At 44.6% G+C, this 23,179-nt stretch overlaps 1 protein-coding gene across 2 annotated transcripts in view; it reads left to right on the top strand.

Annotated features, from left to right (window-relative positions):
* PALD1 (phosphatase domain containing paladin 1) overlaps positions 1-23,179 on the top strand; it is a 128,584-nt gene that overhangs the window by 87,993 nt on the left and 17,412 nt on the right. For both annotated transcript variants that reach the window (XM_075610752.1, XM_075610753.1), the window contains 6 exons: positions 3,164-3,328; positions 6,382-6,542; positions 7,911-7,986; positions 12,070-12,221; positions 15,213-15,306; positions 16,589-16,693. In XM_075610752.1, coding sequence (XP_075466867.1) covers positions 3,164-3,328; positions 6,382-6,542; positions 7,911-7,986; positions 12,070-12,221; positions 15,213-15,306; positions 16,589-16,693 — 753 coding nt within the window. The remainder of the gene's footprint in view (positions 1-3,163; positions 3,329-6,381; positions 6,543-7,910; positions 7,987-12,069; positions 12,222-15,212; positions 15,307-16,588; positions 16,694-23,179) is intronic.

The raw sequence follows: 23,179 nt of genomic DNA, 5'->3' as shown, positions 1-23,179 counted from the left end.
AGATGTTATGCAGGGTATAGTGCAGATGTTATGCAGGGTATAGTGCAGATGTTATACAGGGTATAGTGCAGATGTTATGCAGGGTATAGTGCAGATGTTATGCAGGGTATAGTGCAGATGTTATGCAGGGTATGGTGCAGATGTTATGCAGGGTATGGTGCAGATGTTATGCAGGGTATAGTGCAGATGTTATGCAGGGTATAGTGCAGATGTTATGCAGGGTATAGTGCAGATGTTATGCAGGGTATAGTGCACATGTTATGCAGGGTATAGTACAGATGTTATGCAGGGTATAGTGCAGATGTTATGCAGGGTATAGTGCACATGTTATGCAGGGTATAGTGCACATGTTATGCAGGGTATAGTACAGATGTTATGCAGCGTATAGTGCAGCTGTTATGCACAGTATAGTGCAGCTGTTATGCAGGGTATAGTGCAGATGTTATGCAGGGTATAGTGCAGATGTTATGCAGGGTATAGTGCAGATGTTATGCAGGGTATAGTGCAGATGTTATGCAGGGTATAGTGCAGATGTTATGCAGGGTATAGTGCAGATGTTATGCAGGGTATAGTGAAGATGTTATGCAGGGTATAGTGCAGATGTTATGCAGGGTATAGTGCAGATGTTATGCAGGGTACAGTGCAGATGTTATGCAGGGTACAGTGCAGATGTTATGCAGGGTATAGTGCAGATGTTATGCAGGGTATAGTACAGATGTTATGCAGGGTGTAGTGCAGATGTTATGCAGGGTATAGTGCAGATGTTATGCAGGGTATAGTACAGATGTTATGCAGGGTGTAGTGCAGATGTTATGCAGGGTATAGTGCACATGTTATGCAGGGTATAGTGCACATGTTATGCAGGGTATAGTGCACATGTTATGCAGGGTATAGTACAGATGTTATGCAGCGTATAGTGCAGCTGTTATGCACGGTATAGTGCAGCTGTTATGCACGGTATAGTGCAGATGTTATGCAGGGTATAGTGCAGATGTTATGCAGGGTATAGTGCAGATGTTATGCAGGGTATAGTGCAGATGTTATGCAGGGTATAGTGCAGATGTTATGCAGGGTACAGTGCAGATGTTATGCAGGGTACAGTGCAGATGTTATGCAGGGTACAGTGCAGATGTTATGCAGGGTATAGTGCAGATGTTATGCAGGGTATAGTGCAGATGTTATGCAGGGTACAGTGCAGATGTTATGCAGGGTATAGTGCAGATGTTATGCAGGGTATAGTACAGATGTTGCACTTGCCGCTTCGTAACTATTCTGAATGATACAATTTGTGCCCTTTTGTGAATTTGGGCCACAAAGGCCAAAGAACTATTTTCCCCTCTTAATATGAAATGGGATGGAAGAACGGACTGGGAGAGGTTAGATTTTCTTTTGAAGGAGACGTCCCGTGTACCAGGGAAACATTCTTTTTTTGTAAACGTACTGGTGTTATTTGCGTCAAAAACAGCCTTAAAGCAGAACTTTTACTAAATTGTGTTCCGTGTAAAATTAGTAGGTTTTTTATTGTGCTAAACCTTTATCTGTTTAGCTAATGGTCGTATAATCAATATTATGCGAGCAAGAAGAAAGCGATTGACAAGTTACCCGTAGATTGTAAGATCCACCCAAAGAAAACATTAGATAAAGACTGTAAAACAAACAAACAAACAAAGCATGTGATTACCACGGAAACAACAACCACATTTAAAGGTTTGTAATTACTTACACTTATGTGTTTTAGGCGCCAATAATCACAATTGAACCTACTTAGGCCTGGGACCCGCTGCGCCCAGCGGCGCGGGCGGCCACACGGGCGTTCCCCACCAGCAGGGGAATCCTGCCGAGCCGGTCCCGGTCCCCCCTAGCTGCACAGCTCACTACACGCTGTGACGCGTCAGCGCTACGGGATACAAGAGAATTGTGATCCCTAGCGTTGACGCGTCACGTGGTGTGGCTGTGAGCCAATGAGGAGGGGAGGCTTCGGGAGGAGGAGAAGCTTCGGGGAGCAGGGAGGAGTGTGGAGAGAAAGCAGCGTGAGTGCCTGTCTGTGTGTGTGTATGTGTGTGTCCGAGTGCCTATCTGTGTTTGTGTATGTGTGTGCCTGAGTGCGTGAGTGCCTGCCTCTGTCTGTGTGTGTGTATGTGTATGAGTGCCTGCGTGTGTATGTGTGTGTGTGTATGAGTGCCTGCGTGTGTGTGTGTTGCTTCCATCAGCAGCTCCAGCCCGAGCCCGTGGAGAGAGGGGGGGGGGAGAGTAGCGGGTCCCTCCGCTCAAGCCACGCCCCCCCCTCCCGCTCAAGCCTCCCACTCCCGCCCACCTCCCGCTCCGGCTCCCGATCACCCCACAGACCGCATATCGCGGTCTGTGTATGTCAGCGCCCCGCCTGTCTGCAGTGCGGGAGCGCTGACGGAGGGAGCGGGGCCTTAGCCTAAGCATGCAACTTTTAGTCTTGTGGTCCTAAGTCGGACTGTCCCTTGAAAACCCTTTGCTGTGGATAGCAATCCATTGCTGATCCCTCTTACAGTGAAAGTGTTATAAAGATACAGTATGCAGAGCTGATGAAAATGTAACACACGTTGATACAGAGACAAATCTGCCATTGTGAGCAAGATATTCCCTTTATTGGGTGTTACTGATTTGCTTCTGTTTTAAACTTTTGTTGGAGAAAGGCATAGGTTGGAGATATATGAACCAATATAATGTCACCCTTGGCCCTGAGGTTGTAATGTAAAATCCGGTTTTTAATAATACGAATGAAAGGCATATTTCCTCTTAGATAATAAATAAAGGAAATGTACATTTGCACTTAACTAATTGCACATTTACGGGCACTGGTACAAAACAATACATGGATTTGTAAAAACGCATCCTATAATGTAAGAATACTCTAGTCTACGTGTATAGAAGGAACCATTGTGATTTTGGACGTTTCTACATATAAATACCATGTCATTCTAATAAAATATGTTAACTTGCAGGATATACAATAATTTGAAGGAGTAAAAAAAAAAAAAACTTTGTAACAAAAAAGATTATTTTAGTACATTTTTACAGTGATCATTTTTGGTCAATAACAAGTTACCTGTTTTACTATTCCAGATTTCTCCTGATACAATGATCAATACAATGGAAAAAAATCACTGTATGTTGTTGTCTTTTAATACAGGAATGTATCTTCTTCTGTGTCCGTGAGGAGCCGGTGGTGTTCTTGAGATTGGAGAATGACTTTGTGCCTTATACTCCCAGAAGGAAGGAGAACCTGCATGAAAACCTGCACGACTTGGAGAAGGGCACGCGAGTGGAGAACCTGGAGCTAGCCATTCGGCAGGAGGTACAGGCACCAACAATAGTCTTCTTAATGTCCTGATGGATGTTTGGCCAAAGGCATTTGGATGGTGTATCAATGCAGTTGTACATTTTCATCTGTCATCAGCTTCGTCTCTTAGTGTTGTGCAGGAAGGGACGTTGCTCCAGTTTTGCCCGATGCGCGTCAGCTTGCCATTTGAGAAGGGTCATTAGGAAGAGTCATGGAGCAGTTACAGGTCACACATATTTACTAAGCAATCTTCTGCCATGAGATTACAGCCTATTCAAACAAATGGACGTTATGTGTCTTCCAGCACCAGAAAGTGTCTTGTAGCAGAAGAGTACTCAGTAAATATGGGTTCATGTTTTGGGATGTATCAAATTCTGCGTTAGGCTGCGAACCCGCTGCGGCCGGTAGGGCGCGCGGCCGCGAACCACCAGATCCTTGCCCGAGTGGTCCCTGACCCCGCTGCCTCCTTCCGACAGGGCTGACTACGTACTGTGACGCGTCAGCCAGCCGATGCCGCAAGAATCTTGTGAATTTCGGCGTTGACGCATCACGTGGTACACGAGTCAGCCAATGGGGAGGAGGGGAGGAGGGGAGGAAAGGAGCTAGGTGGGAGGCGCCTTGGGCGGGGAGCAGGGAAGGAGCTGCGTGTTATTAAAGTGTGTGAGTGTGTATGTGTGTATGTGTGTGTGTGTGTGTGTGTGTGTGTGTGTGTGTGTGTATGTATGTGTGTGGGGGGGTGGACGGCACCACGATCAGATCCCGCTCCCCTCCCTCTCCGGCTCCCGGCTCCCTACAGACCGCATATCGCGGTCTGTGTCTGTCAGCGCCCCGCCTGTCTGCAGTGCGGGCGCGCTGACTGAGGGAGCGGGGCCTTAGCCTTAGTATGCACGCCGCTTACTTGTTTAAAAAAGGAGTAATCCAAGCAATATCCTTCATGTGTTTAAAAAAATAATTAAAAAATAATCAGTTCTGTAGTCTTAGATCAGGGGTGCGAAAACTTTTTAGTCTGCGCCCCCCTCCCTGCTCGGGACCCCCAACCCCTTACCTGATCGCCGGCGGTTTCTGACAGCACGACGTGATGTCATGTTGCCATGGCAACGGGACATCATGTGCGCCCACCGCGTCATTTGACACTGCGTTGCCATAGGCGTCGTCAGAAGCCGCCGGTGACCAGGAAAGCGAGTTACAGAGGGAGGAGGATGGTTTGAGCGGGGTGGGGTAAGTAAGGGGGGTATAAATATGTTTTGTTTGGTAATCACTGTAGCCCTTAGGCCATATTGCACACCCGAGACATCAGATAACTTGGGACATTAAAGCATCCTGCTTACGGCCGTGCCTATAGTGCCAGGCGGCGACGTTGCGTGTTTCCGTCAATTTGATTGGTTCAAGGGCCGTCACGTGACGTGACAGCTCTTGAAAAATCAAATTTTGCTGGCTACCAGTTTTCGCGGCGGCGACGTCGCTCCGTTGCTTTGTCGCCGTCGCGCACACTATAAGCGCGGCCTAAGTCTGTGTGCCTGCTTCATTCTTGTTTGCTGACTGCTACTGGGACTTTAGGATTACCCTGAACGCAGCGCACCGGCAGCCAAGTACCCCCACACTAAGTACCCCACACTACTCTTACTGAGTGCATGCATCATCTCTACTAAGCGAGTTACAGAGGCCTCGCACGCGCTCCTTGGCATTTAATTTAAATTGTTTGGGGAAGAGCACGGGGCCTCTGTAAGCGCCACGCCCCCCCAAATTCTTGCCCAGCGTGTTTATGCACCCCTATATTAGATAATACTTACTAAAAAATTATTTTCAAATTCAACTCTTAAAGGCATTTTTAATGATTTTTAAAGCAGCAGTTCAAGCTGCCGTTTTTTTTAAATTGAATCCCCCCCCCCCCCTTTAATATGTGCATCAATACAATCAACACAATGATAAGTAATTCGCTAAATTGCCGATCGGTCAGTTCTCCTGTGATCAATCGGCGAAGATTCGGCTCGGGGGTTCACTAAATGGTGTCAGTGCAGCAAAAGAAGAACAAAGATGCAAAGTTCTGGGGGTAAGATAATGTGACCAGGCAGTCACTAGATATAATTGGTGCACTGCTAGAGAGAGGGCTCAACAAGGTGTGTGCCAGAGCCTGTTTCAGAAGAGGAAGGGGATGTGACTTGTTAAATGGTTGCTATAGACACAAAAAAATGCTACAAATATTTTCTCATAGTACAGAACTGATTTATTTAAAAAAAAAAAACCCACACATGTTGGATATTGCTTGATCTGCAGCTTTAATATACTGAGCGTCCTTTGATTTCTATAGCAGGCTTTAGCCCAACTCCCCAGCAGTGCAAGATCTTTGTAACACTTTCCTGTTTGTGATAATTTGTTGCCAATATTCTTAGCCGTTTGAGCTGCAAACTGTAACAATAGATAATGTTACCTTAGTAATATAAAAATACATTGTAGCTGCTGAGTTACACTGACTGAAGAATTGATTGTAACTGACAGACAGCCATTTAATGGGAAGCAGGATTTTTGCTGATCGATCACGGGAGAACCAATGGATCGGCATCTTAGGTAATTAGTCAATCAAAGGCTGCATTCATTAAAATAAAAAAGATTAATTTTTTTAAGCTGCTTGGATTGCCTCTTTAAAGAAAGATCTGCTGGGTCTGAGGTGGAGTGACTTTCATTACATATTGATGCAGACGCAAGCAGAAAATAGTGGCGATTTCGCCACCTCTAGTGTAGGCTCAAGTAGAGGTTGATGCTAAAAGATGTAACATGGGTGGGAACTGTTACAATTGCGTGCTCCGTTTAATTTCTTTTAAATAGGGTTGCTTGAAAAACAAAGGATACATATTCTAATCTAAGGTCTGTCATCTTGAGCCTCTGATTGAGCCACCTGTGCTGAAGCAGGGACTGATTGAGCCACCTGTGCTGAAGCTAGGCTATCCTGAAAACCTGACCTGTTGGGGGGGAGGGGGAGGCTTGAGGACTGGAGTTGAGTACCCCTGTGTTAGTGCATCTGTTATGTATATTATTTTACCAAGCGTCCTGTCCTGTTTTTTTGTTTTAAGCTGTATGACTTTGCCCAGCTGAGTGGAAACGGTTACTATGTATATAACGACATTGAACTCTTTAAAGATGAGCCTCACTGCATTAAAATTCAGTGCGAGGAGGATATTCATGTCACAGAGGAGGTGTACCACAGACCCATTTTCTTATTGCCTTCATACAGGTAACTCTCAGCTTCTGTGTGAAAGAACTAAAGGGGATTTAGCAACATTGTCCCGAATTTGTAAGGAAAGTCCCGATTTTTGTACGAATGTCTCAACTCAAGTTGATTACAACAGCAAAATGTCACACTTTTGGGGACCACTTACCTTTCCGTGCTTTTGACTTAATTCAGGTTGGAGTGGACTGAGCTAGAAGTGAAATGCAAAGAAGTTAGGTCACCTGGTCATCTGTACAGAGATTGAAGTAAGATGAGCACAGTGAATGCATCAACATCCATGAGCGTCCTTACTGCAGATGTTTGAAAGTTGGTCATCTTGTTTGTTATGATGCTCCATATGACAACGAGCAAGATCTGCCTATGCATGTTCTTAAAGTTCAGTGGTGCACGACTTCTGTCCTCAAGGGCCACCAACAGGTCAGGTTTTCAGGATACCCCTGCTTCAGCACAACAGGTGGCCCAGTCTTTGAGCCACTGATTGAGCTGCCTGTGCTGAAGCTGGGATGTCCCTAAAACTTGACCTGTTGGGGGATGTTGAGGACTGGAGTTGAGCAGCACTGATTTAGTTACCAGTATGGAGTGTGCCATGTCCATCTATGAAGTGAAATATGCAATGTCTTATTCTACTGAAGGTGACATGCTCGTTCTGAAATAGTTGCATGCTTTTTCCTATATGTGGAGGTACATATAAAAGGCCCCTTTTGTATTACATCATAGAACATGGTCAGTCTTGTATTCTAAATAATGGCTAAGAAAAAATAATAATCTATCTTTGTACCATCCATGATATAATAAAACAAAACCCCCACTCCAAAATCCACTGGATGACTGAGCCACACTGTGTCTAGCTTACTAGTGTAAATCTAAAGGGTAGCGTATGTATGCATGTATATCTTTATTTATATAGCGCAGAACGTGTACTCGGCTCTTCACAAAGAATACAGTACGGGGGATTTTGATAATACGATTAGTGCAGCAAAATTAGGCAATAGGAAAGGAAATCCCTTACAATCTAAGTGGTATAGTGGGAGAGTTACAGAGACAGCAGGTGAGGGAATAAGTGCAGTAGATAGCAGAGCTTGGCCACAATGGTTGGTAGGAGTGTGGAACAGTGGCAATGAGTGCAGGCTATTGGGATGCTTCTTTTGAGAGGTGAGTTGTAATGCTGGTCGGTATTAAATTAGATAGGTTAATGCCATTAGCAGGGAGGGAGGAGGTGGCAGGGAGGTGATGGTGGGAGCAAATGTGTCTGTGGCTGGGTCCAGGATTAGGAGAGATATCCCCAGCAGCAGGAGGGAGTAGAGGGAGAGAGGGTATGAAGAGAGGATTTGTGCATATGAGAGCCTAACTGTACTAATTCTGCCCTACTAGGTATCATCGCCTGCCTTTGCCTGCAGAAGGCGCTCCACTGGAAGCACAGTTTGATGACTTTGTTAATTTTCTCAGGGTGAGTACTACAGTTTACCTTGAAAATAGTAAGGCTTGGCTGGGTGTCACAGTTAATGCCGGGATATAGCCCAAGCCTCAGGTACCAAAATCGTAGATTGTACCTTCATCTGGGCAGGGACTGTGCCTGTAACAATTCCTCTGTGCTGCGTACCGCGCGCTATGCTGTTATTGTGACGCACTTTGAGTCCCATTGGGAGAAAAGCACTACATGAAATAAAGATATTCTGTTACTGTTTAATAACCTTTTCACTGCAAAAAAGGGCTAAACATTACGCCTTGTTCCACGAATAAAGAGAACGTCATGCATCTTATCATTGCCTCGCTGGCCGTAACCCTGCAGACCGTGCCAGGAACTGTACCAGGGGACTCCTGAAAATAATCTCTTGACGTGGGGCTGTAAAAGATCTTGTGAACTGAAGTGGCAGTGACAGATAGCATCACTCCACTTCCTTTATAGAGGGGAATGGTTCCACACAGAGCAGCTGCTTCTGAAGCAGAGGCATACTTCTGCTCTGACTCAGTGAGGGGGTAACCCCCACACCCCCACAGAATATGTGCTGCTCTCTATTGAAAGTGCTCGATGATTTCCAGTAATCTGTCCCGTGAATGCAGGAGTTCGCCTCCTCCTGCATATTTTGAAGGTATTTGTCAGTCTTGTGCTAGTTACACTTGCAAGAAAACCTTTCCATTTGTGTACTGATTCAGGTACTTATTTACATGCCCACACCCAAAACCATAATATCTTCAGTTATGATGTTAAGGAATATAGAATATACTGGGGAAGATTCTGGTAGACATTTAGTATGGGTTGCTGGCTCTGCACTTTCTTAATCTTGGCTCGGCTATCTAAGGCTGCGCTTGTAGTGACGCCGACATGACCGGTGACGTCACCCGTTTCCATTGCGAAAGTTGCGTTTAAAGCTTAGGTGACGTCGTTGGCTACAAAGCCAGTGACGTCAGAAATGAGGGAGGGCAGAGGGACGGAGAAGAATCAATATGAACTGCACTGGAAGCAAGAAGCAAGACAGTTGGTGCGGTGCAGGCGCTTGTGCCTAAGGCCGTGATAATACTAAAAAACGCTGGCGGTGTCGTGTGACGTGATGCCGGGCGGTGCAAAAACAAAATGCTGCAATCCAATTGAGGTATACATACCTCGCGCGACGTGTGCGCCGCCCGGAGCTGCAGGGCGGCAGACTGGAGAGGAGACAGAGGAATTTGTTTTGGGCAGGCGACGGCCGCGTCACGTGAGTGGTTCAGCCAATGAGGGCGAACCGCTCACGGCCACGCCTCCCTGTCTCCTCTGCTTCTCTCCTCTGCATGATCAGGACGCCGCTCGGCGGCAGCGTGAGGGTGACGTCAACAGATCACGCTGCCGCCCAGTGACCTCTCGTATAATCGTAGCCTAAGGCACGTTCTATAGTGCCGGGCGCGTGCTACGCCGTGCGCGCGCGCAGATTTTTAGTTGGCTGACGTCCGTCAGCCTTTCTATAGATGTGCCGCGCGCGCGCACGGCAGGGAGAGGGGAGCCAACAGACAGCGGCGAAGATGAAGAAATTCATCTTTTCGTGCTGCTGCCTGCGCTCAAATGTATGTGTGTGTATGCATGTATGTATATATGTATGTATGTGTGTATGTGTGTTTGTATGGATGTGTGTGTGGGGGGGCGGGGTAAATAAATGCACACACAAAAAAAAAAAATTATTAAACTTTTTTTTTATTTAAAAAAATGTTACTTACACTCCCCTTACACTTACAGTCACACAACATATACACACACACATACACGCATATACACTTATCTGCAGCTCCCGGCACTATATGCACGGAAAGCATGCGGCACATGCACGCGCGTTCGCATAGGAACACACGGCCGCACGCTGTATAGAGCGGCCCTAAGAAATTTCACCTGCTGCACTGCTTGGATTGCACAGCTGGGTGTGAAAATGGATGGAATAATAATAATAATAATAATATTTAAAAGACCTGACTTTTTTAGACCCTATTTTGTTATTCTTTGCTCTGCAATCAGTTGCCAGCCTCTGGCTGTGAAAGAGTTACTCCATCAGAACTGACGCAGCTTGTTTTCCAAGGCTGTTCTGTGAATTCCATTGATAAAATGCTTTCATGTTTGTTACTGTGCAAAGATGCTGTGAGTCAGAGCTGCAGGGTAAAGCCAGGGTGTCCCTGCCATTCAGAGAGGATGATGAGCAGCGTCATCCAGCAGAGAAGTGCTTCGCCATGCGCTCAAGCACAGACGATGTTAGAGGTTCCGTCTAATGTACTTGGCCAAGTCCAGTCCTCAAGAGCTACCAACAGGTCAGGTTTTAAAGGTATCCCTGCTTCACAGGTGGCTCATTCAGTGACACAGCCAATGATTGAGCCACCTGTGCTGAAGCAGAGATATCCTTAAAGCCTGACCTGTTGGTAGCTCTTGAGGACTGGTGTTGGCGCATTAGTACTAATTAGGTTTTCGTCTTTTCCATATCGCAACTACCCCAGAGTTAAAACAGCGACTCCATCTGTTCTGTTATTCTTTAACATTGGTTTATAACAGGGCTGGAATCGGTGGGTCCGCCGGAGAAAACCAGGTTATTGTCAGCTGCGGGGACCTCCTCTTTCCCATGATACTTACCTGTGAAGGTACCGCTGTGTCTGCCCCTCCAGAAACAAAATGGCTTCAACATCTCTGAGAGAGAGAGCCTGAAGGCCTAAAGCACCCAGTGATGGGAATGATGTACTGGTGTCAGACCCAACAGGACTAGAATCCACAACACTGCTTTTCTCGGCCACAGCTCTAGCAGTGTGAGCTTCGTCTTTGCCTTTTTGAGACTGATGCGCGGAAGTCCACAGCTCAAAGGAACTGGCCAATCCGAGGCGGATTCAAATTTGCAAACAATATTCAGCGATCTAACTGTGAAACTGCATCCTCATGTCAGGGAAGCCTCTAACCACCATTCATTTAAATAGAGCTCTGAGGTTTTTTGACATAGAGATGTGACTTTGCAGCAGGTTGAACAGGAGCCAGTGACCAAAATACTTTATTTAAAGTGTACGTCTTTTTTGCCCATCCTTAATGCATGCAATTTTAGAATTGCTATTCCGTAGGAAACGAGGGAACTCTGACACATTACCATTGCTTATTGTTTTGAGTTTGATGTTGAGTTTGAGTTTAAAGGTCAAAGTTGCAAGTCATCAGGATTCACATTGGTTATTTTTGTGGTGGTCCATCATCCTGTTTTGGTTGCCAGCCACTACTGTTTTGATTGGGGCTGCGACTTTTGTTATCGCTTACCCCTTGATGTCTATATAATTTCCAACCATGCCCCCTATTTTTGCTTCCTAGTCCACCGCTGTAGGGGGATATAGTATAAAACAGGATGGCTTGAGTATACAATTAATTACTTTTCAGGATTTAATACTTAGATGGGGTTTTGGAGTTTCACAATTGTATAGAAATTCTTGGGGGCATTATTATATTGTGGCATGTACATTTCCATCTGCTAGATTAGTGTTTTTCAAGCAGGGTTCCTAGGAACCCTTGAGTTCCCCCAGGCATCCCTAAATGTTTCCTTGCAAATTTTAAAGTCATTTGAAAATTGTACCAAACACACAAGAATTTATATTGCATGTAATCTCGGACGCGCTATTAGAGAGGGTTGGGGTTCCTTATAATGCATCTGATCTCAGACGCGTTATTAGAGAGGGTTGGGGTTCCTTACAATGCATCTGATCTCAGACGCGCTATTAGAGAGGGTTGGGGTTCTTACAATGCATCAGATCTTAGACGCGTTATTAGAGAGGGTTGGGGTTCCTTACAATGCATCTGATCTCAGACACACTATCAAAGAGGGTTGCGGTTACGCAGAATTTCACAATATAATTTAGGGTTCCTTAACCAAAAAAGGTTGGAAACCACTGTGCTAGATGCCCAATGTATATTTAAATTTTTTGTGTTATTTTACATGTTTACACACAGAAAAATGTAACAGCTTTGGCAAAACTGTTTGAAAAACATGTATGGCAACATACAGCAGCCAGATTGCATGCATTGAATTTCAGTTTTGCATATTTTATTTCTTAGGAAAATCCATGCCTTTTGCTGCTTCAAGATGCCCACTGCCCCCCACCTGTCCTGCTTTTCAGCTGCCAGACTGGAGTTGGCAGAACAAACTTAGCCATGATTCTGGGAACGCTGGTTCTGTATCACCGCAAAGGAGCATCGAAGAAGCAGACGTGAGTTTTTAAAATTAGGAATCGCATTAACACCCGGCCTGTGGCTTTTAAGATAGAGATGTTCCTTTTGACTCTTGAAGTGGTGATTTCCTTAAGTGATAATGCATGTGCTATGAATCAACACCTATTAGAGTCTATTAGTATAGTACAGGGGTGGCCAACTCCACCCCTCAAGGGCCACCAACAGGTCAGGTTTTAAGGATATTCCTGCTTCAGCACAGATGGCTCAGTCATTGACAGCAGTGGGGAAAAGGACAGATTTGTGCTATGCCAGAAGAAGCAGAAGACAGAAGTACAGGCATACCCGGCATTAACGTACGCAATGGGTCCAGAGCATGTATGTAAATAGGTCCTCTCGCAGACTGACCACCGGCATCCCCAGACCACTGCTGGGAGAGCCTGCATGCGATTCTCCCCCCGCTGCCCCCGACACAGAGACACACACACACAGACACACAGACACACACACACACACACACACACACACTGCTGCTGCTGGCATGTGCTACTGGTATGTGCTATTATACATTATGCTGCAGGGTCCTCTGACCTGAAGAAAACTTTTTCAAATGAATGGAAAATAAAAACTTTTAAAAACAAAGCGCAGTCACACACACACACACACGCACACGCACACGCACGCACACACACGCACACACACGCAGTCACACACAGGCGCACACACTCTCACATGCGCACAGTCTCACGTGCACACATTCGCACGCGCACACTATCACGCGCGCACACTCGTGCACACACACCCTTGCACGCACACACTTTCGCTTACACACACTCCTGCACGCACACACGAGGAATTCACAGTTAGTATAAATATAGAAGTGCAAATAGCTAAAACAGGATGTGTACCGAGCACAAACGTCCTAAGTCAAACTTCTTTGCGTTTTGTCACTGAAATTGTGTTTTGATTTTTAATTAAAAAAATTACCATCACAAATACAATTTCTGTGACAAAAGACAAAGAAGTTTCACTTAAGATGCGCGTGCTCGGCACACACACCCTTTATTTCCACAATGCTATCAATGCTTCGGTACAGGTAGGGAGCCAGTATTGCTGTTCAGGACGTGCTGACAGATGCGCATGCGCGAGCTGCCGTTTGCCTTTTGGGCGAGGGGAATCAGCACGTCACTACTCGTCGGTCTGTAGGGCAGAATAAGTGTCCGTACTCGCGAAGTGAGCGTACGGACACAGGGGTATGGGGCTATTGAAAATATCTCCTTACTCGCGAGTGTCCGTAAAGGGAGTGTCCTTAAACTGGGGTATGCCTGTTTTAGTAATGAATCTTAATGCTCCTCAATCTCTGTGATAATCCCATTCTCATAAATAACATCACAGGTCATAGGTTGGTGTCTTCTAGGCTCCTGTAAAGAAATACAAATATTTTAGTAATGCATATTTGTCATCAGGTTACAACAAAAGACAAAAAGCCTCAGGGCTACATCCAATATGCCAAATTATATAGTTACATACTTATCTGTATTTAGTGAAACTCTGTGACCAAAGTATTTTTAAGCCTGTCACCATGCCAAGTTGCGCCATTTTAAAAATCCTAACACTACCTGCAAACGCTCTCTTAACCTCTGTAAGGGAGAAATTAAATGTGAATGACCAGTCTATTAAGACATTTCTCTGTCCATTAGAGATGTTAAGAGAGCATTCAAGTCAGGTTGTCGCGCAAAGCGCCGGTTGGCCCGTTGCGCATGCGCTATACACATTGTTGTCCTAGTGTTTGTTTTCGGTGCGAGCGATGTCGCTCGTGCCGTCTCCTGCACTATGGACGCAGCCTTGGCTACGCTGATAGTGACGGTGACGTCAGGCCGCTGGAAAAATCGAATTGAGATGACTTCCAGCGATCACGACCAAGCCGTCGCTCTGTCTCGTCGCGCTTACTATAAGCGCAGCCTTAGGCCGCACTTATAGTGCTGGCGATGGCGGCGCAACCGATGCCGTCGCTACCATGTGGCGACTGTCTCTAAAAAAAAAATCAAATTTAGCCGACTTCCAAATTTTCCGTCGCTCCGTCGCGCTTACTATAAGTGTTTGACAGAGTCAATTGATTTGTTTTGGAGCAATGTCGCGTCGCCGTCGCAAGGCACTATAAGCGCAGCCTGAAGAGAGACAGATCAGTATTTACCTATATAATGTATCATTAGGTCACAATCCCAGTAGCCCTCCTTCTGACACAAATATATATGATATATATATATATATATATGATGTGGTGGGTTTGGGTTCTGAGTTTACAGGGATTGTGTCTGTTTGTCATTTGGTTACATTAACATCTTTGAGCCTAGATTTTAACATTATTTTAGTCTAAAGATTTGTAGCAACTTTAAATTGCATTATCCATGTCTGCTGCTAATTCTCAATATGACATATGCAAAAAATATTCAAGATTCCTTCTATAAATCTACTTCTGCTTGAAGGTAACATAAATCCGATGTATTTACATATTAAAGTTTACAAACGGCAGCCAGTTGCTATGGAAATAGGTAATTAAATAACTTTTTACGGCTGCAGAATACTTTAGTGTTTACTGCAATTTGCAAGTAGAGTTTGGCAATAAAACCACTTGACTTTTCCTCTTAATTAATTTTCGGTAAGCAATGTGGCTTAACTAATTAGCCTGCCTGTGAAGTCACTATATTGATTTATTTTGTAACAACAACAAATGAATTACAACACCATGGAGATCCTTTCTTTCTTTTTTTCTATTAAAATATATATGTTTTCCGTTTTATATAGCAGAGCAGAATTTCGCTGTTCCGAAACCTGATTCACCACATTGCCACGTCATGTAGTGATTAGTCTGCAGAAAAGGATTCTGGGTAATGACATACAAATGGGAATGACATATAATCGTATATAATGCTTTGACTAACAATGCAAGTAATAAATGAGCAAATATCAGTTGAAGTACTCATGTTTCCAAATGCATATTTTCCATTATTTGTTTATTTGTTTATTTACAGTACCCAGAATACAAATGCTTTGCCAAAGGAACGTTTTCAAGTCATACAAAACTTTATTAACATGGTACCAAATGGGGAAACAATTGTTGAGGAGGTAAGTTTTTTTCATTTTTTATTATAAGAATTCTGTTTCATAATAGCGTATTCAGGGAAGTTACATACATTTGTTGATATCATGAGCACATTAGGCATATCCAGGGCCGGTTAGGGATATGGCGAGGCCCAATGCGCAGTGTCTGCACGCGGGGCTTCTTACCGCCTCCGGAGCGGCGTCTCCTCCTGCTACCATGCGATGTCACGTGATGCGCGCGGGCCTCTTGTACACCCTCGTATTTCGTGACGACGCTGCGTCGCGTGGCAGCAGGAGGAGATGCCGGAATTTAGAGGCCCTGAGCAACTCCGGTAATCACAGTTTAAATGGTGTGGTGGTTAATTTAACCACCACAGCATTTAAGCTGTGATTACGGAAGTTGGGCCGGGGAAGAGTGTGAGGCCTCTGTAAGGGTGGGGCCTCTGTAAGGCTGGGACCTCTGTAAGGGTGGGGCCTCTGTGAGGGTGAGGCCTCTGTGAGGGCGGGGCCTCTGTGAGGGCGGGACCTCTGTAAGGGCGGGGCCTCTGTAGGGGCGGGGCCTCTGTAAGGGCGGGGCCTCTGTAAGGGCGGGGCCTCTGTAAGGGCGGGACCTCTGTAAGGGCGGGGCCTCTGTAGGGGCGGGGCCTCTGTTATGGCGGGGCCTCTGTTATGGTGGGGGCCTCTGTTATGGTGGGGGCCTCTGTTATGGTGGGGGCCTCTGTAAGGGCGGGGCCTGTAAGCGCGGGGGGCCTCTGTAAGCGCGCAGGGCCTCTAAGCGCGGGGGCCTCTGTAAGCGCGCGGGGCCTCTGTAAGCACGGGGCCTCTTTAAGCACGGGGCCTCTGTAAGCGCGGGGGCCTCTGTAAGCGCGCAGGGCTTCTGTAAGCGCGCGGGGCCTCTGTAAGTGCGCGGGGCCTCTGTAAGCGCGCGGGGGCCTCTGTAAGCGCGGGGCCAGGTGGATTCGCACCGATGGCACCGCCATCAAGCCAGGTCCCGGGCATATAACTTTTCTATATAACGACCAAAGTGACCAATCTCTTCAACGGGGAACTTTGGTCGAAGATGTTCTGATTGGCTGATAGAGAATAAGTTGCTCCACCTTTTGCAGGGCAACTTCAGTGCTTTAGCCTGATTGTACCTTGGTAAAACAAGTACCATTTAGAAATAGGTGTTTAATCCTTTGGAACAAATCAAGCTCACTTGGATATTGAATTTTACATTGTGAATCTTCAGTCAAATATCAACTACTGTACATGCAACATATTTTACTTTACCTCTTTCATGAATAATGTTGCTTCTGTTTCATAGGTAGACAATGCTATTGCCTTATGTTCAGAAATGCACGACATTAAAGAATCAATATATGAATATAAGAAGAAGCTGGAAGGTATTGGTGAAGACTACCAAATTCAGGTACCATATATCAGACATTGGTAAACGTACCTGCTATGAAAACCGCAACACAGAAGTCTTAATTAACATAAAGCTTAAAGCAGCATTTCATTCAAAATCCTATGTGTGTTTTTTTAAATCAATCAGTTGTGTAGAATGAGATAATACTTACTGCATTTTTTTCAGTCTTTATGACCTTTTTAATGGTTTTTATTGTACCGGCGGTTCTCGGTTATCCGCCGGAATCCGTCCCGCAAACCGCCGTTGGATTGCAAATCCAATGTTAATTCACGGCAGCGAGGATAATGCGTTGGGTGGAATGCATTATGACGCGTCGGATAATCCGTTCGGATAACGGACCGACGGATAGCAAGGACCACCTGCATTCTGATTCCTTGGGTTGCTACAGCACTTCCTCTTTTCAAATAAGCGGCCATATTGCGTGCCCTGGGAAGCAGGATCTTCGACCATTGATTGGCCGCTTAGATAATTGCATTGCCGTAAATGTAAGGAATTGCTGCATTTATTAAAACAAAAACAACAACAAAATGCTGCGTTAAGTTTCACAAACTAACTTCACTGTTTTTCATTCTGTTTGAAATAGTTACTTTAAAAAATGAAATAAAAATTAACTGTGTTAACACAACATTGCTGATCTCCGCACTGGACACACCAAATCCTCCACAACTCTGCCCTGCGTTGCACCTCAGTATAAACTTCCAATATGGTAGAGAATTTGCTGTGGATCATATTCTAGAATCTGCTGATTTTTACTTTTAAGTATTTTTCTGTTAAAGTTTTTGTGAGGTTTTTTTTTTTTTTTTTTTAGAAAGGTTTCAGATAAACAGTGTACATTTCCAGAACACTCCCTAAGTCAGTGTTTTTCAACCAGGGTTCCTAGGACACCTTGAGTTCCCCGGGCATCCCTAAAGGGTTCTCTGTAATTTTCAGGTCCAAATACAGATACAGAATAATTTACAATGCATCTGATCTCAGACGCGCTATTAGAGAGTGTTGGGGATCCTTACAATGCATCTGATCTCAGACGCGCTATTAGAGAGGGTTGGGGATCCTTACAATGCATCAGATCTCAGACGCGCTATTAGAGAGGGTTGGGGTTCCTTACAATGCATCTGATCTCAGACGCGCTATTAGAGAGGGTTGGGGATCCTTACAATGCATCTGATCTCAGACGCGCTATTAGAGAGGGTTGGGGATCCTTACAATGCATCTGATCTCAGACACGCTATTAGACAGGGTTGGGGTTCCTTACAATGCATCTGATCTCAGACGCGCTATTAGAGAGGGTTAGGGTTCCTTACAATGCATCTGATCTCAGACGTGCTATTTTCAAGTCTTACAAAATATCGTAACGCTGATTTTAGAAAACCGCAAAACTTGTTGATACTATGAAAACATATAGCTAGTATGGATTATGAAATAAAAAGCCATAGAAATCTTTACAGATTTATTGAGTGGAAAAATTTAATTTTAAAGGCACAACTGAAACAATGAAAAGAAGAAAACTTTGCACACGCTAAAAGGACAGTGGCATGTTTAATAAGTTAACTGTAGCTTATTGACGCATAGGAAAAAGTGTAAACATTTAAAAAAAAAAATATATATATATATATATATATATATATATATATATTACGTTTTCCATGGTACACAAATGGTTTGGAGGAGTTTTACAGTGTGTATCTAATGTCATTTGGTAGAAGACAATCTTCAAAACGAGAGACTAGGTAATTCTCATACAGTAATTTGACGTCCAGAAATAGGTAGCAGGCCTAGCATAAATGTTATATAGTTTTTTTATATATATATATTTACATATTTTTAAGACGGTGCAAGTGCGTAAAACGGTTACTTTGAGGATGATTGAATCTTTCTAAGAAAGCCACATCCATGATATGTGTATAGATTACTTTTGATATGCTTCGTGAGACGATGGCCCACGGCGTAGCCCCCGTGTATTGGGGATCTCGGGGGTCCTGGGAACATTGTGACCACGGCACAGGCTTTTTGCGCTTGGGGAAAATCGCGATCTGCTGAACACAATCTTATTGGCAGAGCAACGGAAGAGGACTCCTTACACATCAGCGATGTCACGTTCACATGAGTGCTCCGCGGAGCGGTCACGCGATCACCGTGTGACGGAGGCGGCAAACTGGTGCCGCGGCCCCTCTGGTACTCCAAAGAGTTAAATGAACCATGCAGTAGGAATGCAGGAAGGTTACCTGAAGGGGCAGCTCAACCTACACACGGCCATTTTGTTATTGTATCTTCTGAAACAATATAAACAAAACACCTCTATGGACTTCTGCATAGTTTGTTGTCGCGGTACACGCTTATTTTTACGATCCATCGACAGACGCGGCGGATCCTTGCAGCCACTCGGATTGTAGCTTAGCCTGCAAGCTGCAGTCTTAGTGACGGCTGTATCACTGAGGGGATAATTGCTGAATTTGTGGTAGGGAGAGGACTAAAGGCATTTGAAGTTCTGTCTGGGCTAGGTTGGCTCAAACTCAGCATGGACTTGGTCTCTAATACTTTATAGTTAGTTTCCTAGCAGGAAGACTCAGTCTCTAGCCACCACTCCTTCAAAACCTGACTCTGACATTCTTGTGCTACTGACTGAGAGCAAACTTGCCTAATGCCATCTGATTAGCCACCCCGCTGTTTTGACAAGTGAAACTGCAATGCTCAGGCAGGTGTCTTTATCTTTAAAAGTAGCAGATGGTATTAATCCTCAAACCGCATTGCACGCAACACAGATCTTGCAGCCAGTGGAGAGGACCATTCGTTTAAACAATCATAACAATCCTCCTATGCTCTATAAACAGGATAGTCGTGATGTAAACCGTGTCAGGAAGGTACATTCAGCACATGCACAGTCTGTGCGAGGTGTCCCTTCAGAGATACTGAGCAGGGCAGCAGGGTCTGTAACCGTGTGTCATCCAGGAAGTGATAGAAATGCAGCCTGTGTTCCACAAGTGCACTTTTCAGAAGATTAATCTTCACCGGCACATCAGGGGATGCAGCTGTCAAAACAGTGTCATTATATACATAGTGCCGATATGCTCATGTGTCAAGATTAGATGCCATTATGGTCACAGCGTGCTGCTGACGAGATGATTGTGTCAAAGCAGCTATCGCTACGGAGGCACATTGTGTATATCTTCTTTATCTAGTTACACAAAGGCTATGATAAAGAAAATGCAGTTACAAGCAAATAATGCTATTCTGTTTTACCCAGAATGCAGTGACAGGACACACAATGTTCCTAACTCTGGGGTTTCTTAATATGTGTTTTGTTAGGATCTGCTTTAATAAAAAGTTCCATTCCCAGGAAGTACTACACTACTGTATATTCGTTTCTATGCTGTATCTCTATTGTTTCATTCTCTGAGGCTATGTCGGCCCTGGTACTTTTTTTTTTTTTTACCAAAAGGATGGCTGAGCAGATCTAGGGAGATCATTTGCTCATTTTAGCAGCATTTCTAGCTTTTGGTTTACAATGATTTATACTTCTATGTATTAATTGTATCCATATTATCTATATGACTAGTGTTATTTATCATATCAAATTTGTATTAATGCAATCATTTGATCACTAAGGTTACATACAATTTATATTTTTACATGTATATCATGTTTTACTTATTAAAATATTACAATTGTAAAAGTAATTTTAGGATACACATATAAGCACACTCTTAGTATGCAGCTTAACCATCCCCTTATCTTGTCAGGTGACACACAGAGCACAACAAACTAAAGGAAACTACGCAAATTGTATCAGATTTGGTTAAAAGACAAAGAAAACCAGTCAGCACTGGATGATGTCATGCGGGAAAGTCACGACCCGAATAATACAATTACAAACACATGATGCTAAATGAAAGACACAGAAAAACAGAACAGCGCAACCTAATCACCAGAGTGATAAATATATCTCTGCACAACAAATATAATGTGATATAAACTGTCTATCCCTGCAGCCAAGGCAGTCTCTCTCACCCCGAGAGATGTGATCCACAGAGGCAGAGGTCCCCCATTTAAAAAATGGCAGAACTCACAAAAATAGTCCACATCATGAACAATGACAGTGCAAAAGTTTGAATCCACGTGCTCGCCTCGGAAGCGAGCGCAGGAATGCTTCTGGAGATATGTTTCCTCGGCTATTTCAGCAATGTATAAAGAAAATCGCATTTTCGAGTACAACGCGGCTCCTCTTTGTGTCTGGTGCGGTCTATATTATGTGATTTTCCCTCTCGTCTCGCGATAATCGGTATCAATGCTTGATATCCCTGAAGAGGCGAGAGCGAAACGCGTAGGGTGATCATTTGCGCATGATTAAGTACTCAACCGACCTGACACGGGCGTCGATACCAATTATCTCGCGATGAGAGGGAAAACCATGTGATACAGATCGCACCGGACGCCAAAGAGGAGACGCGCACCGGGCGCCACGGTGGTGAGAACGTAACTCCTATTTCCACGCTAAGTTTTTTGTACTCGAAAAATGTTATTTTTGAATTGCTGAAATAGTTGAGGAAACGAATGTCCAGAAACATTCCTGTAGAGCACGGGTGCGCAAACAGGGAGCGTGAAATTTTCTGGGGGGGTGCGGCGCTTACAGAAGCCCCACACTCTTCCCCACAACATTTAAATTAAATGCCGGGAGAGCGAGCAAGGCCTCTGTATATTCCTTACCTTGTCTCCGGTGGCTTCTGGCAATGCGTTACCATGGCAACACGGCGTCAAATGACGCCACATTGCCATGGCAACACGGCATCTGAAAACGTCGGAGAAAAGATAAGGGGGGGAGTAGGTAGGGGGACGCAGACAAAGTTTGCGCACTCCTGCTGTAGAGGATGTAAGCACGTGGGTTCAAACGTTTGCACTGTCATTGTTCATGATGTGCACTATTTTTGTGAGTTCCGACTCAGTTTGAAGTGGGGGACCTCTGCCTCTATGGATCACATCTTGGTTGGTTGTTCCTTTTCCTTGCACTTTAGGCACTTGTTGAGACTTCATTCAAAGACTCCGTAGGATTTTTGGGTCAATGTATCAAGGTCCTGAAACGTGTGTGAAGATGCATAGCAAAAAAACGACATTATTATTAGCTCGTGTCTGTGTCAGATGTAAGTACCTTTGTTTTGACAAGTTACATGTTACACAGATTATTCATCAAAATAGTTTACGCAACCTCAGATGTGGTGGAAACAAATGACAGACGATGCAGGATCTGGTACATTATAATATGTGCATCATGTCACTCCTTACCCAACTCCTCCTGTAACATCTTCCAAACTCTCAAGCTAATGCAGAAGACTCTGTTATATAGTGGCCGCGTGCGCTACGCCGTGCGCGCGCGGCACTTAGAATTGGCTGAGGTTAGTCAGCTCTTCTACACAAGGGCCGCGCGAGCGCACGGCAGTGAGCGTGCATCTGACCGACAGCGGGGAAGACGGGGAATAGAATGATTTCGCGCTGCTACTGGCGCTGAAATGTATGTATATATATGTGTGTGTGTGTGTGTGTATATATGTATGTATGTATATGTGTGTGTATGTGTGTATGTTTGTATGTATGTGTGTGTCTGCACAATGTTAATAAATATTTTATTTTTACCAATGTGTTTTTTTTTTTTTAAATAAATAATAAATTGCAAACACACACACATACATGCACATACACAACCTCACTCGCGCACAGTATACGCACAAAACGTGTGCGGCACGTGCTCGCGCCTTCGCACAGGCACGCGCACACGCACGGCCGAACACAGTATATAACATTATTTAGGGTTGCAGTCATAATACACAGAACATGCTGACAGGTGTTATTGGGTTCAGTTTAATGGTAAAAGCACAGTGTCTGGCTTGGTACATCCTAAGTGGTAACATGTGTTACAGGCTTATTGTCCAGAAACAAATGATTTGTTAATTCCTAATTGTGTCACATTATTATAAATGGTCCCTGAAATAAACGCACAGTACACCCTGTAGCTGTACGGAAGGAAAATGCAGAGTGGAAAGCAAGTGACTCAAGTCAACTCTCCGAACCCATGTTGCATAGTGGTTATGTCAGCAGAAAGTGTGTTAGCTACTAGCCACCATAGTGATAGCCACAACCTGATGCCAGTACCATATATCACAGTATCACAGTATCTCACATTCAAATGTTGTATTCTCACAATAATATATCACAATGTATCAGAGAGAACATCATGTGTGTGTATATAAATCTCCAATCCTAAATTTGCAAAGCTCATAAAGAGATCTTCATTGAGTAAAACTAGTAAAGAGGTTGTTACATGGCTGAGTGCTTTCCTATTATAGCCCACACAACATGGGATGCTAACCAGGGCTTAAAGCAGTTCCTATGGTTGCCAAATCTTCCCTTCACTGCACATTGTGTCCTGTGCTCCTCGTGGGAGGGGGGGAGGGGGGAAGGGGGGGATCCGAGGGCTGAAATAGTGCAGTTCAGCCATGG

This window comes from Ascaphus truei, chromosome 8 (assembly GCF_040206685.1).
Source record: "Ascaphus truei isolate aAscTru1 chromosome 8, aAscTru1.hap1, whole genome shotgun sequence".
Classification (NCBI taxonomy): Eukaryota; Metazoa; Chordata; class Amphibia; order Anura; family Ascaphidae; genus Ascaphus; species Ascaphus truei.
The sequence above is the reverse complement of the archived record's forward strand: the minus strand, read 5'-3'. Positions and strand labels throughout refer to the sequence as shown.